Below are 17397 nucleotides of genomic sequence, written 5' to 3' on the forward strand. Positions count from 1 at the left end.
TAACTATGTGGCACCAGCCAGGAGGAGCCTGTGAGCCTCTGATTCTCCTGTCCTGGATGTAAGCAGTAGATGTTCAGATTGGCTTTTCTTTGCCTTTAATTCCGTACCAGGATAATGAATTTCACTTTCCTGCCATCTATCCAGATGGTGGACTTCTAGCAGTGCACATGCTTGGCAGAAAAACCTTTCTGCCTCCTCATTTCTCCTCCTGCATGGATGTGCTCCTCTGCATGGATGCCCCAGCTATGGGACTCGTCTGAAAGCTTCATCCAAACTGCTGACAGTCCCCAGGCATTGCTGGGTCTTCTCGTCAGTGTGGCCTGGGTCAGTCATCATGGTTACAGGCACCGCTCAGCCTCCCCTCCTCTCTGTGAAACGTGAACCGAGCACAACTCCTCTAGCCTTGGGCAGTCCTCTGCTCCTGCTTTTACGTACAGCCCTCTTCTTCACCCAGCCTAGCCACTTTGTCCCAACCAAGTGTCTGTCCTACTCTTCCCTCTGTACTGGAGCATCTTACCTTGGTCAAGTCAGGCTGCTCTTAAAAATCCCAGGTGCTCACACCTGCCTGCCCCACCTGAGCCTTAGCATCTCTCAGCCCTCTTGTCCGAGGACTGACTTCTGAGGAGCTACTAAAGCTCCCTCGCCTGGGCCACCATCACCACCCGTCAGCTCCTCACCTTGTCAGACATGAGGGTGGAGATTGAGCGGCCAATTTCATGGTAGTCCATGTTGGCCTGGCTCGGTCCCAGCAGCACAAAGATGAATCTGACAGGAATCGGGACCTCCAAGACAGATTCCAGGAAGACGGCCTCATTTAGTCGGACAAAGGCCATAGTTGGCTGCTCCAGGAACTGCACACAACCTACCAGGAGGCAATGTTTTGAGCAGAGTTAATCGCTGGGGTGGGTTGTACTGGGCTGCCTTTGACAGTGGAAACAGGGATTTTGGGGGTTTCCGTGGGCCCTCCTGTCCCATACTTGTCTCCAGAGCAGTGACACAGCGTTGAGCTTCATGCTGAGGACTGCTCCAAGTCCCCTGTTCACTGATCATTCCCAAGCAGTGCTATTTTCTTTAGCTGTCCCAGTTAGCTCATTCTTAATCCCTTACAGATGGGCTCTACTTACACTATGAGGGGCCAATTTTAAATCAGAAGGTTGTTTTCCACTAAGCCACTGCCTTATGGAAGGAAAGTTACTTTTATCAAACAAACCTCTAATCTCATCAAAGAATGAAATCAGGTTTGCTTGACATGACCTATTTCCCCTAAACCTCACTGCTTGGCAATAATTACATTCTTATCCTTTAGCTCTTTATTAATTGAATCCCGTATTAGCCCTGCCATTATTTTGGCTAGGAAGGATGTCAGGTTAAACAACCTATAGGTTGTCCTTTCCTTCTTGAGCACTGATGCTATGAGCTTTCTTCTGTTTTTCTTGTGTGTTCCCTGCATTCCTAGACTTTTTTTTTTCAGATGAAAATGAGCCAGTTCTCTAAAGATCCATAGGTGCAAACTGCACAGTTTGTTTTACAATGTCCGCATCTCATCAATGTTTGGCAGCCTCCTCAATTCCTAACAGATTGGGAAGTACTCCTGCATCCTCCAGCACACCAGCCACTTCCTTCCCATACCGAACACAAATGCTTATTGAATACTTGTATTTCTCTGGGATTAGTACTGATCTTTCTGCCATCTGCATCCAGTAAAGAGCTGCATTCTGTGTTAGGCTGGCAAATCTGGGCCATCCTAGAGGACAAACAAATTCCAAGATACAGCCTTACCTCAGCAATGGCCAGTGTTTAGTTGTCTGAGTATTCAAAATGTGTTTATGAAGCTGATTTGGCCTCATCATAGTAAAGCATCAGCTTGGTTGAGCTGTCAAGCCTCTTTGCCCAAGCTTTTCACCTACTGGATAGGCAATGACATTTACTTTGCTGGTAGCGTAGCTACATTTGATGAGATGTTAATGCCAGCCAAGTGCTGAGAGGACTACTCTGGTGGTCAGAAGGCACCAAGCCCACTGATGCTCAAGCCTGCCTGCCCACAGCCCTCTTGTACAGAGAAATATCTCCTGGCAGCGCCACGGCTGATACCCAAGACCTTGCCACCAGCCAGGCCCTGCTCCCATAAACTCAGAGCTCCTTGCCACACACAGCTGGCAACCAACACTGGCCAGGGCAGGGCCCAGTGGCTGGCAAGGTGTTAAGAGGCTAGACAGAGGACAGCGAAGGTCAGAGGACAGCATGAAGCCCGACACCAGTCAGTGCCTGGCTATCAGTCCCTTGGGCACCACTTACTCACTTCTGAGCTGCAAAATGGGATGTTCTGGTGAGCCTGTTGGGACTTTCTCCTCTAAGCTGGGTCCCAGCTCCCAGCAGCAGTGTCTGTTAACCACTTCACATTCAGTACTTCTTAAATTAAGAAAATAACTACCCTGGCATCCCTTATATTTACTATAGACAGAGAAAACGTGTGCCGTCACCAAAGGAGAGAGTGTACAAGGCTCCCTCCCCAGTTGAACTTTGGGAACATGTACAAGATGTCCAAATGTCCCTCAGGAGGGAGGGCACAGACAGCGGGGTTGGACCAGGATCTGAACTGGTCTCGTTTGGCCCTGGGGGTCTCTACATGCCACCTCTTACCCACGAGGACCACTGTGGCTTCTGCATCTTCAGGGATCTTCTCCATCAGCTTTAGGTATTTACGGTGGCCCTCAGAGTTATGGAGATGCAGGTTTTTCTGCCGAGGAAGAATACAAACAAGTAAGGACAGAGTCCCCATGCCTTGGGCTCCCTACACGGCCTTGCAGCGCACTGGCATATGTCATGGTTTCAGCTGGGATAGAGTTAATTTTCTTTCTAGTAGCTGCTGTGTTTGGATTTAGTATGAGAAGAATGTTGATAACACATACTGGTTTAGTTGTTGCTAAGTAATGTTTGTATTAGTCAAAGACTTTTTCAGCTTCCCACAGAAGCTGAGAGGGAGCACAGAGAGGACAAGCTGGCCAAAGGAATATTCCATACCATACATGTCATGCTCAGTATATAAGTGGGGGTTGGCTGGGGGGGGCAGAGATCTGCGATCACTGCTCAGGATGGGCTGGGCAACTGATCATTGGGTGATGAGAGTGACTTGTGTTGTACCACTTTATTTTGTATATTCTTTTTCCATTCTTATTGTTATTTTCCTCTTCCATTACTGTTCTATTAAATTATCTTTATCTCATCCCATAAGATTTTTTTCCTTTCTCCTGCTTTTATCCCTTTTCTCCCTATCCTACTGGGGTGGGGGGAGTGAGCAAGCGGCTGAGTGGTCCGAGTTGCTGGCTGGGGTTAAACCATGACAGCACATCCGCAGCTGGGCTTTCCTCGGCTGCATGCCTGACACCCTCCTTCACAGGCAAGGCACCCGCACAGCAAACGGTCACCCTGCAAGCGCCAGGGCTGTTGCTGCCATTGCGTGCTCACGCAGACATCTGCATACAACACGAGGCTAAAACTAGGTCCCAAAATCATAATGCAGTGACCTGATTTCCAGTGCTCCCAGTGATCCAGGGGAGCTCAGCCTTTGCAAGTACAAGGCCTCCCCATGAAGGGGCCCAGAGGTGGGCGCCAAGGGCTGCTGCTGGCCAACAGTTGTCCCCAGGGTATGGAAAAAGAAGCAGTAACCCCCTCCTGTCACCCTCACCTCCTTGCACTCAGTCTCATTGGCCTTGGGGTCAGCCATCTCAATACGCTCTTCCCCCATGAGGGGCACGCAGGTGTCGGTGGTGTGGTTGTGGTGGTGGTTCCCCACGATGGAGTTCATGCTGGAGCTGGAGTGGTTCCTTGGGAAGAAGCCCTCTTTCTCATCGTTGGGGTGGCTGAGGGGGAGAGTGGTGGCCATGAGAGGAACCGTCCCTCTTCCTGCCTGGGGCTCGCAGACAACCCCCGAGCCTTGGCAGCCCTCAGTCACATGCCACCCACCTGTGCTTCAGCAGCAGGGCACGCAGCACGTTGGCTCGGTCTTCTGCTCTGATCTGGTCAGAGATGATCATGGTCTCCACCATCAGGTGAGCGATGCCGGGCAGCGTGGTCTGCTCCAGGTCAAGGAGGACAGCACCTGACAGCAGGAGGGGAAGAGCCCTGCTCCTAGTGTGCAGCGCTCCCCGCTGCATGCACGCTCTGGGGACACAGAGCCATCCCACCAGGAGCAGGGCTTTGGTTGGGGTACAGATTCTATCAGTTGAAAAATGCACCAAGTCCATGTCTCATGTCCTCTGCATAAACCCTTGTCCCAGCAGAACCCAAAAGCTCCAAGATGCACTAGTAGCTTTGGTATCTTCCTCTCATCTTGGTCTCGAACCCTGACCGAACTTGCCCTTTCACACCAAAGTTGGGTCAAAGACCTGCTGGCCCAGGCACAGCTGGGTGTCGCAGCTGCCACATGCCTGAGAGCAGCAAAGCAGAGCAAGGAACCAACACAAGTGTCCTCGGGCTAATGCAAACCCTGGCAAATGGGCTGCAGGACGGTCTGTCTCTACAGATCCTACATGGAGCCTGGACACAAACACTGTTTCAATGTCTCCAGTGAGGGGCCAAGCAGCAACAGAAGCTGTTCAGCAAAACCTGTCCCAGAGCGAGACGCAAACCCTGGCCCACAGTTTCTGACTCACCGTGGGCAATCGTCTTCCTGAGCTCCAACAGGCTGCGGAAGGACAGTGAAGCCACGTGGGGTTTCCCCCACCTTGCTGTGTCCTCCTCCACATCCTCCTCAAACTTGATCCAGCGGGCCGTCTCCCTCCAGTGCATCTCCTGGTTCTTATCCACCACCAGCTCATTCAGCTCCACAAACACCTAGTGTGAATTACAGCGAGGACATTAGACTTCCCCTGATGCATACAGCTCTATCAACAATACATGGAAAGCCTTGTGTTTGTTCTTAAGGTACCACTTGATCTAGAGCACTGCCTGAGCAAACCCGTCTTAGTTAACCAGAGGTTTGGTGAACAGAAGCAGCCAGGAGAAATATCACTGGCAGCACGGCAGGAGCTTCCATCAGCACATGGAGCACCAGAAAGCTCCAGGTCAGATGGCGTGGGCAGAGGAAAGAGAATGATGCAATGCTGCACAGCTCTACCAAACTGTCACAATTTTGTCCTCTGCCTGCTTTGTGGTTTCCCCCATTTCCCACGCTTACCAGAGATGGTGATGTGACCGTGCTGCCAACTTCCACAACAGCACTACCATTTTTGTGACTTTTTACCATCTTTCCTAAGGTTGAAACTTCGTGATTTCAGATAAATCTCTGCTTTTATAAAAAAAAAATATGTATTTTCAGCCCCATGATAATGGATAAGAGCTTGAAACGTCACCTCTAAGGTCATGTAAAGAGTTAATTCTACTGAAACCACATTTATCACTTTATAAAGTGCCTGTTTCTAGTCCTGATTTATGGCTTCTGAACAAGTGTAGGAAGACAGCACATGGATACCTCATGGGGCTTTCTATCCAACTTCTTCTTCTTCTTCTTTTTCTTGACAGATGGAGTTGACGCTAATTTTTTGCTTGTCCTGGTGATCTGACTACGAGATGGTTTTTTCATCAGATGCCTCCTCACACCAGGATTATCTTCAAAACGGTGGCCTGAAAACATGGGAAAGGAAGAAAGACCACCAGTTTGTCTTGTGGAAACACACTGTCTGGCAGAGAAACACATCCAAGGCCACCCTTCGCTCATTAGCTTACGCTAGCAAAGCCCTGGCAGCTGGAGCACACTCACCACCATCCTCCAGACCTCTGAAGAACCTTCCTGCCTCATCTGCCCACTTTCAGCTCTTCCAGACACCTGTGAGCTAATTCCTTCAAGAAGGCAGCTTCCTCCCAGGCTATGCGTACACATGAGCATCATTGCAAAACCTTTTATCCATGGAACCCAAATAAGCGGTGCCTGAACCCCCCCTATACTCCCTCAACGAAAAGCAACCTGAAACCTTGGCGGCCCAGCTCTGCACCCAGACAGCACAGGCAAGCATCTGGCTGGGGCTCATTCCTCCCACTGGAGGAAGGCCTGGTGCTCAGCAAGCGTAAAGGGCAGTGAAGGGGAAGGATATTTAGCTGCTGGTCTGGGAGAGACATGGAAATATCAATGACTGTTTTATTTAATTGTGTGATGAAACTGTAGGATAACAGCGCAGACCGGGGCTGGCATGGAGGCTGGGCAGTTAAGTCCAGGTATTGCTGTTTCTAGATGATCTGCAGTGTCGCTGTAATGCCCTCTGAAAGGTCTGCATTACAGAGTTCGGCTGGCCAAATCAAAGCCAACTGAAGCCTCCAGAGAGGCTGCTGAGGCTGCATTACAGAGCCACCACCAAGCTAACAGTGTTGTTGGCTAGCCAGCACCCACCAAAACCTGGCCACAACCTTGCCAGCCCCTTTTGCAATGCCAGAGAAACAACACCTGGGCAACTGCCTGCCACGGAGAGTAGTTTCCCTGGACACCACCCAAAGACAGCAAGTGTAGCTTCCTCAGCACAGACAGCCCGTGAGGCTGGGAAAAGCCTCAGCCTGGTTCCAGGATGGGCAGGCTCCCCCACGTAGATCACGGAGTCAGGGGTTTTGCTCAGCTTTGGTCCATCAAGGCTTGCTGGCTCTACTGGTAAGGCAAAGCCAAGATCTTCTCCCTGGAGGACCAGGGGCAGCTCTCTGTTAGCTGGGATGAATGTTCAGGCTTCATGTACCTTTCTGCACTTGGGTTTCAAGACCTGCAGCTCTCAGGGCATGAGAGATAGCAAAAAGCACTGGGCTTGAAGGCCAGGTGGTCTCTTTGATGTTGCAGGAAAATATCCGTGCATCTCTGGCATGGAAAGACCCAGCCCAGCATCAGGCCAGGCATACCATGGCCTTGCTCCTTGGAAATCTGGGTCGCTAGATTAAATATAAAATGAATCAATAATGAGCCTCAGGGCATTTTCCCCCATTGGCTGCCCTGCTGATGCACGTCCCGCGGACGGCTGGACTCCTCCCTGCTCCATTTACTGCACTGCAATGTCGATAGGAGCCAAAAACTGCCCACCACTACGAATGTTTCTGGGAGCTGTGCACGTGTGGGGCTTCCTCAGACTTTTGCATGGATTTCTCAATTCCTGCATGGTCAGCAGCCACTTCGTTGCACTTGGTGTGGATTCATTCATAAACAAACAGGTCACCAGCCAGATGATCTTGGTATCTGGCACGTTTGTTCCAATCCTTGTAGCTTCTGATTCCCCCATGCGCCCTGGGGCTCATTCTCATCGTGTCCCTAGAAGAACACGGCCAGAGGACACTCTGCCCAGCAAGACAGAGTGCTCACCCAGAGCACAGCAAACCTCCCCCATGGCGATACCAACCCGCCATGCAGCGCTCTTCAGCAACAGCCCTAGAAAGCACACACAGGCGTTCAGCCTCAGACACCAAACGGCTGGAGGACAGATAAAATGACAGGAGCCAAGTTTCCTGCCGGCATCTCCAGTGACTCCCACACTTGCTGACTGGGACAAGAGCTGGAGTGCTGCAGGCTCAGAGCAAGCTGGTGAAGGCACACCTCCGGAGCCTTACAGAAGGAGGGAGTGATCCACTTGCTGCCCTCCCTTGGCAGTGCTTGTGGCCACTGAGATGCTGGTTGGGAAGGCAACTCATAGGAGCACGGTAGACATGTGGGCTTAATTTTGGAAGAAGCCACTGGCTTTGGGAGTCCCATGCAGAGCCCAGCTCAGGTGCTCCAGACTGCTCTGCAGAGAGCTTTTCTGTGTCCCATCAGGTTGGTGCTTCCCCCAAATGAAAGTCAGGCTCAAGTGAGCACCTGAAGTCCAGGGTCCTTACTCAGGACAGGATCCTGGACTGAGACCAAAGGCTGAAGTGCCCGGGGCATAGCTCTGCCCTCCTTGCTTGAAGCCAAACTCCCCAGGGTGAGATGAAGCAGCCAAGGACAGCTCTTGCTGTACCTCCTCTCCAGCGCTCCCCAGGAGCAGAGCATGGCACGGCAACAATGTCTGAGGAAAGAACGTGACTCCCGTGGTGGCTCCACTACAACAAACTGGTATGGCACCCTCCCACACAGCATCTCCTACAGTCTCCTTCAGAAGATCTTCTTGCTACATGGGCCTCTGTCAGTCACATTTCTTGGGATGACCAAGTTCTTTTTCTGCCAGCTTAAATCTGAAGGCAACAAATACGACTTTGCACTGGTAAAAATCTTCCCCCAGAGTGCCTGTGCAAGTCAGTCCAACTCAAAGGGTGACTGGCTTCAATCTGTGTGTTAGCTCCTGCATCCCTCCTTTCACTACCCTCTATCCACAAGCAGGAAGCCCAGAAAGAGGCATCAAGGTGGTTGTACCAGTACTAGAGAGCAACTTGCTAGCCCAGCACCACAGGGATGGTGCACACTTCCCGTGCACCCCAGTGGTTAAGTTATAGCAAGGAAAAAGGGATTGAAACGCCCTCTCTTGGAATATTCCAAATTGGACTAAACAAAATGCTAATCAACAAACAGTAAGTCACAACCCTATGCTGGCTTCTGGAAAAAGCTCCTGCCCTGCCCTGCGCAGAGCCCACGTCTCTCCTGGCTGCTGCCGATTTCAATGTGATAGGGATAGCTGGACCCCAGCTCATCCCTGCTGCCATCCAGGTGTCCCTGGATTCCTTTAATTCCTCCTGGATCTCAGGTGGTGCGGGAAGAGGTACTGCCATGGAGTAAGTAGCTGAGCAAACGGCACTGGCTGGACACTAGCTGGCTCTGCACAGAACTGACTCTGGTGCCTCTGCCATCTCTGTCTCCACCATATCCCTCTGCAGGATTAATCCACAGTGTGGGTTCATTGTGCAGAAATAATTAAGCGTTGACTGTGCAGCACATCCTATTTCAAGCACCTGCAGTATTAGCTGTAGCAATCAATGAACGTGTTAACTGCTAGCAAGCCAAATTTCCCCGCTTTATAAGTGACGCATATCACACCTTGCAGAAGCAATCTGCCCCTTCTACCTTCCCAAGAATAGCCACCCTTTCCCGGGTGAACCTGGGGCAACTTCTCACACTTTTAATGTACAGCTTGCTCAGCTCAGGACAGCTGATGGAGCCAATTTGCTCCAGGTTTCTATTTTGAACTTCGCTGTCTATCAATTTACAGTAACAAGTAGAGACGCAGCCAGAAGCAAATCCCCACTTGCTGGTCCCTGCAGAAGAACACAGGCAGACATTTCTTCCCCAAAGGCTTGTAAAGATGGGCCAGCTGAGACAGAGATCATGATGCTGGGACTGGGAGCCAGGGGAAGTTAAGTGTTGAGATCCCACAGAGAGGCTGTGGCAGAGCCAGAACCTGAAGCAAGGCATCCTGAGTCCCTGTTGCAAACGCTTTGCTTCCCCATCCCTGTGTGCAAAGTCGGTAAATGGGCGAGTTCTGGGACCACATCACTCTCCTAAAATCCCTTGAAAAATTAACACACGACCTGGATGAGGACATCTGGGCATCTGCCACGGAGGTATGGCTATGAACAGTGTCACTCCCAAGGTGACATACAAAGCTGCCTTTATCTGTGAGTTACCACCATCTGCCGAGGAAGGACCGCCTGCGCGAGGTGAGAGCATGGCTTTGGTTTCTGCGCAGTCCCTGGGAGGGCTCAGACATCCAGCTCTCCGCAAGGGGTGTGTGGGTACGGAAACAGATGTGGAGAACAGAAAGACACTCTTCGCTCTCACAATTCCTATTCTTTCCTTCCCTGCTTTTCCCACTCTTGCTTCCTTCCTCTTTTCCCCATTCCTGGCACCCCAGACAGTCTACCATCAGTTAGTTTCACAGCCACGCTCAAGCCTGCAGACATAGGACTAGGTTATTTTTTTCCTTGGGGCATTAGGCTACGGTGCAGAGCCAAGAACCTGATACCCACCGCTGCTGTCGGATCCACAGCTCAGCTCGAATTCCAGCAAACAGAGAGCAGCGGCACACTGTCACCTTGTGCCACAGATGGAAGGGAAAATGTCTCTGTCCTTATACACACCTCGGAGAGCTGCTTTTTCTCTGGCCACAGCATGGGCCCCATCCTGATAAGCACAAACAGCAAGATGCAGCTGCCTCCGGAGCCGCTCGAGCGAGACACACACAGGGAAGCACCTCAGCACTACAACACAGATCTGTACAAGGACCTTGGACAGACATACAGACAGCAGGCAGCTCCTCCAGTGTCTCCAGTTACCTCCTCTAACACAGGAGACCACTCTGACACAGAGGGGGTACAGACAGCAAACACAGGGTGGGGGATACGCACTTTAGCTGGGGGCTCTGATCTACAGCTGCAACCGTGGGGTCACTGCTCCGGTACTTACAGGTGGGCTCCCCGCCTGGGTAGCCCAGATGGTTTCTGATGGCCTCCCATAAATCATAGTCTTCAAAATTGAAGGCAAATTCATCAAAGTCTTCATAGCCGAGCGAGTTGCGAATGCAGGTGCTTATCGCTATCTCCGGGCTGCTGCCCCCTTCCGATTCCTTCGCTGCCTCTTCTCTCTCTCGAAGGGTTGTCATTTTGTCCTTGCGAAGTTCAGGGGTCAGGTGCCATGAGCCACTCACCTTCAGAGGAGGGGCCGGGGTAGCCAGGCTGACGGGTAGAAATCAAGCTGCCCCTGGGGGGGCTTCACTGCAGCCCCGGGGCCAGCCCTGGTGCCTCGCTCCCCTCCTCACGGGGCATGAAGATGCCGGCTGCTGCAGCCCCTGGGGACTGATGAGGTCCCAGGAAGGCTGGCTCCACCGGGGGATGCTTCCGTGGGGGGCTGCCCCACCAACTCCTCAGGAGCAGGATCCTTGCTCTGCCGCAGGGTCTCGTGCCGGCTGCCCAGGGACACGGTGCCTGTGGCCCGGGGACGGCCAGGCTGTGCGTGCAGCACCGCTTCTCTCCCTCGCTCCCCTCTGGTGTCTCCCTCCCTCTCCAGCCTGCAGAGCAACCTATTGAATTCTCCATGTCCTCAGGCCCGGAGCGTGCATTTCCATGACGTCTCTTCTGTCTGCCCTCGCACCGCGCACAGGGGCAGTCCCCCTCTGAGGCGCTCCAGAGGGGGCAGCTGCCTCCCCCTCCACCAGGAGAGCGGAGGAGAGGGGAGGCTCCTCACCTCAGGTTTTCTGTGATGCCAGAGCTGGCGTGTCGCACAGAGGGCTGATCGCCGGGAAAGTGTGTCAGGAGAGGAGAGAGCTGGGTCTCAGGGAAACACAGGGAGCCCTGAAGTGGAGGGGGTAGTGGGGTGGGTGGAGGACCAAGCAGCCATGGGGTGGATGTAAGTAGAGGTGCTGGAAACATGGGGACCGGTGCTGTGGACATTGCAAAGCTGACAGAGAGGAGCCAGGGCTGGAAAAGCAGGGGCTGGGGGACAGGGAGGTGAAGACCAGGTCCTGTGGCACACTAAAGACCATGCCTGGAGCTGCTAGGGAAGAGAGCAAAGCAGGGAGAAGCGAGGGACACATGCACTAGTAGCATAGGTAGTGTAGCAAAGCCTCACTTTTCATGCCATCCAAGTCAGCAGATGCCAGCATCTGGGCCTCAGCCTCATCCGTGGGGACGCGCTGGTATGCTGCACTCTCCAGCGTGGTCATGCTGCCGATACACATCCTCTCCTTCAAGTCATAGGTAACCCGCTGTCCGCTCGCCACCTGGCCCCAGGGCTTGCGCTTCTCCCACCCGCGAGACAGACGTTCCCGAGGCCCAGGGAGGCTGTAGGAACCAAAGAGACTGATGGTTGCAAATGGGGTGAGTGAGGATGGGCACTAGTCCCTCTCAGGGTTGAGGTCCCTCAGCCCAGCCCTGACCAACAAGTCCCTGAGAAGGAGCAGAGCCAGCAGTCACCTGGCCCAACACCTAAGGATTGCCCCTTCCCACCACAGAACGGGATCAGCTTGTGGTCCGTGTTGGGGACCCACCTCTGAGTCAATGGCCTCACGGTCCCCTAACTCAGCCAAACCTCCAGGGGCTTCCCAGCCTGCAGGTCAGCACGACAGCACAAGTTAACTGGGAGGAGGAGTACTCCACGTGTGCAGCCCAGTGCCTCCAAACCCGCACTGTAGGGATTCCACAGACCCGAGGAGGTCACAAGAGTCCCGGGGAGTGACCGTCCCACCAGGAAGCAGCTGTGCTGCTCACAGCCATTGTCCCTCCGGGACCCATGGCCCCTCTGGCTCAGCAGGTGACTTCAGGCTGGGCACAGCTGCTGCCCCCGGGGACAGGGTCTGTGCAGAGACCCCGAGCCAAGCACAGTGGCAGGCAGCTCGGCACACATTTGCCTACCTGCGAAGGGAGGGAGGGCCCTTCTCCTGCAACAGGTCGGTGAAGCGTGGCACGGGGGACAGGATGCCACACTCCTCCTCCACGTGGAACTGTGCGGGGGCCAGAGCGTTGCCAGACTCCTCCTCATCGCTGCCGATGGTGAACTGCAGAGACGACAGTCCTGACAGCAAGAGCCAGGCAGCCTTCGCCCCAGTCCCTGACATGCAGATCCTCCCCACTTCCCCACAGCCTAGAAAGGGACACACCGACTTTCCTCATGTGCCCCATACCCTGGGACTGCCCATACTAAGCCCCCCCATATCCTATACACCCTAAGAACAGCCCCTCTGATCTTCGCTCATGGGTCTTACACCCCCAAAATGATCATGCACACTCTCCTCAGCACCCACCTCAAGCAATGGCTTACATATCACTGTCCTCCAGTGCCCACCTCTGCTAGTGAGGGACAAAACCACTCTTCACACAATATTGCACAGACACAACCTTTTCCCCCTGAGCAGCACACTCCCATGACCATACAGCCTGGCACCCTCTCAGCATCAACCCTCCCTCCACCTTCCCCCAGCCTCCAAGCCCCGTCCAGGTAGGGATGTCCTAGCCTTGCCTTTGGTTTGCTTGAGGGCTCCAGCTTAGGGGACGTGTCCTTCCCACGAGCTTCGCCCTCAGACTCTGCAGAGATCTCTTTCACCTGGGCTTCCTCTGCCTCAGACTCTCCTTCTTCCTCTTCTTCTTCTTCCTCTTCTTCCTCCTCTTCTCCCCCCTCCTCGTCCTCTTCCTGGATGGTGGGAGTCACCTCCGAAGGGGGTAACGAGGTTTTCTTCTTTTTCCTCCTCCTTTTTTTCCTCCTGCTGGCACGGGGAGGCCTCTTTTGGAACTTGAGGGCAGAAGGGAGGTGAGTGGAAAGGGGATGATGGATGTGGTGCGAGGTTTGGCGGTGGACTGAGAGAGAAAAAGAGAGTCAGGGGCAGGAAGAGGCTGGGAGGAACCTGCCAGGCGCCCCTCCAGGAAACAGCATGGTTTGGAGATCAAGGGCCAGGAAGGGCAAGGAGAGCCACCAGCCCGCAGGGACGTAGCAAAGCTCTTTCAGTGATGCGGCAATCTGGGGTGGCTGGGGAGGCAGCCCCAATGCAGTGCCAAACCACCCAAGGCAGCTTCACTGCCCTGGGGAAGGCAGGACTCCTCTCCCAGCATCACTGAAAGCCATTCACATGGCTACACAGAGCTGCGGTTGCCTGCCAGAGGCACCATCCCCTTCCTAAACGTGGGGAAACGTTTCTCACATTCTCAAACAAGCGTGATTTGGGCCCTTTACAAACTTTTTGTTTCCTGCCTAGTGGTTTTTGAGTTAAATAGATGCGCCTTATTTATCCCCCAGGCTTTGACAGAAAGTCCCTCCTGCATGCCCACAGGAACCACAGACCAAGCCTTTTAGTGCAGATGCAACCTGCGTCCACATCCCAGGTGCTGTGGGGGCTTATGCCTACCAGCCTCTGAAATGCAAGTTCAATTAGGAGGCTGTCTTTTAAAAACCAGGGTAAGAAACAGGGCAGAACGACTTATCTTTAAACTAATCTACAAAGAGAAATTCATACAGGCTTGACCTGGGTGTCGTGGGAATTACAGAGTGAGAAGAAATTAATGGCATTTCTGAGCCTTCACTCAAAAACAATGATAAGGCACCATGCAGGGAACAGGGTAAGCTCAGCATCTCCCTGCAAGAGAGAGGAAAGCCATTCCTGCGAGGTCGATCTGCAGGCACAAAGCCTCCCATAGACAGTCTGCAGGATGCACAGATCCTGGGGCTGCACCCGGAACAGCTGAAATGACGGGGGCACCAGCCACTTCGCAAGGGGGTTTTGCTCAGCAGCTCTTCCTGAGGAATTGTTTCCAGTCTGTTTTGATTTGGTTCCTTCCCAGCTTTCCTGTGACATGGCAGCAAAATCTGTTTATAGTGAAAACTACCTTCAAAGGACATTTTCAATGGAAGCTGTAACCTTCTCCCTGGGAGAGCCAGGCAGGTTCATTGTTCTGCTGTCATGTTTCCTTTCCTTTGGTTCCTCAAGTCTTTTCTCCCTTGTTTCCCCCCTTGGGAACAGCAGGGATATTTCACACACCCTCCTAGTTCAGCAGGAGAGGCTTGTGGCAAGATTAGAGGAGATTAGGAATGGTCAGACATCTGCAAATTGGAAAGAGTTTGGGCTCGATTTATAAGCACTTTTTCCTCCAAAGTGTTCTCTAGTTCTTTGACTTAACTAGATGTACCCTGTTTCACTCATGGGTTTTGGCAGAAAGACCCTCCTGCCCCGCTGCTGCATTCCCGCAGCACTGCTCTGTGTGCCACCGATAGGTCAGGAATGAATTTCTCACGTAAGAAGAAGCAAGGAAGGCCCCAACTGTACATTTGTTGCTCCTTCTACAGCACAAAGCTGCTGGTGAGGACACGGCCCATCTTTCCCTTCTGGCTTGTTCACATCAGCCCAGGACAGAAACGTTTACGTTTTGGATCAGAAGGATCCTTGGGCTGCAGGGAAGGGTAAGTGGCTCGTCTGGCGCAGAAAAGGGTAGCACTGCTCTTCACCCCTGCACTCAGCACTCCTTGTGTCAACTGATCATGTCTCCACAGATGTGGCCGTGGGAAAAACATACCTCTCCCAGACACAAAAGGCTTCATGCCTCCCTCTTCTTGCTCCCTGTCCCCCTGCAACTCCTGCACGCCCAGCCCTGCCCTCCTTCCCTGCTCCTTTCCTTGCACTGCCTGCCGGAATGGAAAGTTATTGCCAAACCAGTGTCCTAGATGTCTGATTACATTTCTCAGTGAATCTGATACAAGAGACATGAAAAAGTAATTTGGATAGGGAGCCCAGAAGGAAGAGCCTACATATTAGGAATTCCTGGCTTTGAATAGGGCAGGAAACATTTCTAAACCCAGAGAGCATTCACCTCCATGGGCTCGTATATTATCTTTCAAAGTCTAATGACCTAACCAGACCTTCCAGCTTTATGAATATGAACTGCATAAAACTTATAACCAGGGTTGACGTAGCCCTAGATAACAGGGACACACCAGGAGCTCAGAGGAAAACAAGCTTGATTCTAACAAAGAAAAAAAGGACTCTCCTATAAAGAAAAAAAAAAAACCCAAACAGTACAAATCTCTAGTCAAATTTTCAAAGAAGCTTCTGCCATGCATGCTCAAGCAGATCGTCCGTGTCCTCCCAGCCAACCCGCGCACCTGTGCGCACAGGCAGAGCTTCTGAGCAGGGAAGTCCTACCAGCACAGAACAGGTATTCAACCCACAGCAAAGCTATTAGCACCTTGCAGCCATGTGCGCGAGTGACTGTGTGCTCAGGTGGAAAGTGTTGTTTGAATGGAGCCTCCGTAGAGAAATGACACAAGCAGAAAGTAGCAGCTGGGGTGCACTACAGTAAGAGACTTTTACCAGCAAACTTTTACAACAGCCATTGGAAATGAATGGCCAAGCAGAAAACAGCCTGGTGATGTACTTGGAACATAATGTTCCCGACGTTGTATCCCATCAAATCTAAGCTGGAAAATAATCAGTATCCGACTGTGGAGAGCCAGAGAGTGGGAAACTCTCCCAATCATTGCTACTTGTCCGCCACACAATGAGGCTGCTGGCTGGGGGACTCTTCTTCCTGCCCTTCACTGCTGTTGCTACAAGCCAACACGACCCACCTATACCAGGCAATTGCTTATGGCCAATCTTTTGGGCACACTCCCATTTTACAGCCAAAGTGGGTTTGCGCAGACTGTTTGCCTCCATCATGGAAAGGCAGTCAGAGGAATAAATAGGCTGATCAGAGGAGTTCAGGTGAGATAGCTACAGCATTTTAAATTCACACCCCATTTTTATTTTGCAGTCCTTTCTTTGAGCAGATAAGCCTCATGGTTTCATGGTTGCTATTTAGAAATACATAGGCATGTCTGACTGGAGCCATCTGCTTTCAGACTGGGGAGGACAGCCTGGCTTCTGGCCATATTTGGATGTTTCTTTGCAGCCATATGGGAGAAAAATAGTTTCAAACTGGAAATTTCAACGTGAGGGAAGTGGCTGCAGAGGTCCCCAACACTGGGCGAGGAGGTGAGCAAACACCCCAGCCTGGGCAGTAGCTACTAGCTATGCCACTGGAGATGGGGAAAAGAGGGAACAGACTAAGAAGGGGCCATGGGCACTGGTGCTAAACTGGGTGTACGTAGCACTTTGGGAATGCTCTGAAGGGAGGGAGTGAATAGCAGGCTATCAAGATCTGCAGGGTCCCGGCACAAGGCTGCAGAGCACGTGGGGCTGAGCGAGGGTTGGCAGCGAGGGTGGAAGAGGGTACAACAGTTCAAACCTACATACATTCAAAATCTCTCTCACTGTAGCTGCGTCTTTGCTTCTCCAGGTTGCTTGATGCTGACTTGCTTATCAGGTCCCCAAATCTCTCGATTGACAAAGTCTTATCCAAGTCCTCATCGTCCTCGGCACCAGGAGAGGCTTTCTCTGCGCGATCTCTGCCCTGCACAGAAATCGCCAGACAAGAATCAAACACTGCAGACCCCTGGAGCCCTCTGGATCCTCAGGCCCTGCAAATGGTGCTGGGCTTGCTGGTGAGCAGCAGGCTCCAGACGACAGGGCTGGGGCACAGTTTCTCACTTAGAGCCACAGCTCCACTCAAAACCAAGAACCAAAATGGACCAGCAAGCCTCCAAGCCACACTCTGCAGAGATACCTTAGCGGTCCTCCACACTTCCCTTGAGTGGCAGATATCAATGGACTATGTCTTTCCTACCAGCCGAGATGCGTAGCTTTTGTTTAGCTGGAATTTCTCTCCACATCTAACTGCTGTCCTCTGGCCTTTCCTTTGCCCAGTCCACCATCCCTCCCTTTCTTAGACCTCCTCTGTATTTCCCCCTGGGAAACAGCATCCCTGCTCTGGTGAGCTGTCCTTGTCTCAGTGACCACCCTGTGCCTTCCCACCCCTCCTCTGCATTCCTAGGGCCCCCCCGTTCCTCTTTGGCATGCCTTCTTCAAGCTTTTCTGCTTGTTTTACTCCTGTTTCAGGCTATGGGCCCTTCTCTGCCTTTTGCTGGTGGAGACGTTTTGAGAAGAGCATCGC

General features: G+C 52.5%; 1 protein-coding gene across 5 annotated transcripts in view; it reads right to left on the bottom strand.

The window, feature by feature from the left end:
• The window catches only part of SLC4A3 (solute carrier family 4 member 3), a 35455-nt gene that overhangs the window by 11772 nt on the left and 6286 nt on the right, over positions 1 to 17397 (bottom strand). For 3 of the 5 annotated variants that reach the window (XM_074593578.1, XM_074593579.1, XM_074593577.1), the window contains exons 3-12: positions 16641 to 16797; positions 12881 to 13215; positions 12277 to 12419; positions 11495 to 11706; positions 5471 to 5622; positions 4653 to 4833; positions 3964 to 4099; positions 3686 to 3860; positions 2641 to 2737; positions 678 to 862 (exon numbers count right to left, since the gene is read on the bottom strand). In XM_074593578.1, coding sequence (XP_074449679.1) covers positions 678 to 862; positions 2641 to 2737; positions 3686 to 3860; positions 3964 to 4099; positions 4653 to 4833; positions 5471 to 5622; positions 11495 to 11706; positions 12277 to 12419; positions 12881 to 13215; positions 16641 to 16797 — 1773 coding nt within the window. Of the gene's footprint in view, positions 1 to 677; positions 863 to 2640; positions 2738 to 3685; positions 3861 to 3963; positions 4100 to 4652; positions 4834 to 5470; positions 5623 to 10333; positions 10646 to 11494; positions 11707 to 12276; positions 12420 to 12880; positions 13216 to 16640; positions 16798 to 17397 lie in introns of those variants that run through there. The other 2 variants (XM_074593580.1, XM_074593582.1) reach the window with 2 other exon arrangements.

The sequence above is a fragment of the Larus michahellis genome, chromosome 7 (genome assembly GCF_964199755.1).
Source record: "Larus michahellis chromosome 7, bLarMic1.1, whole genome shotgun sequence".
In the NCBI taxonomy this organism is placed as follows: domain Eukaryota; kingdom Metazoa; phylum Chordata; class Aves; order Charadriiformes; family Laridae; genus Larus; species Larus michahellis.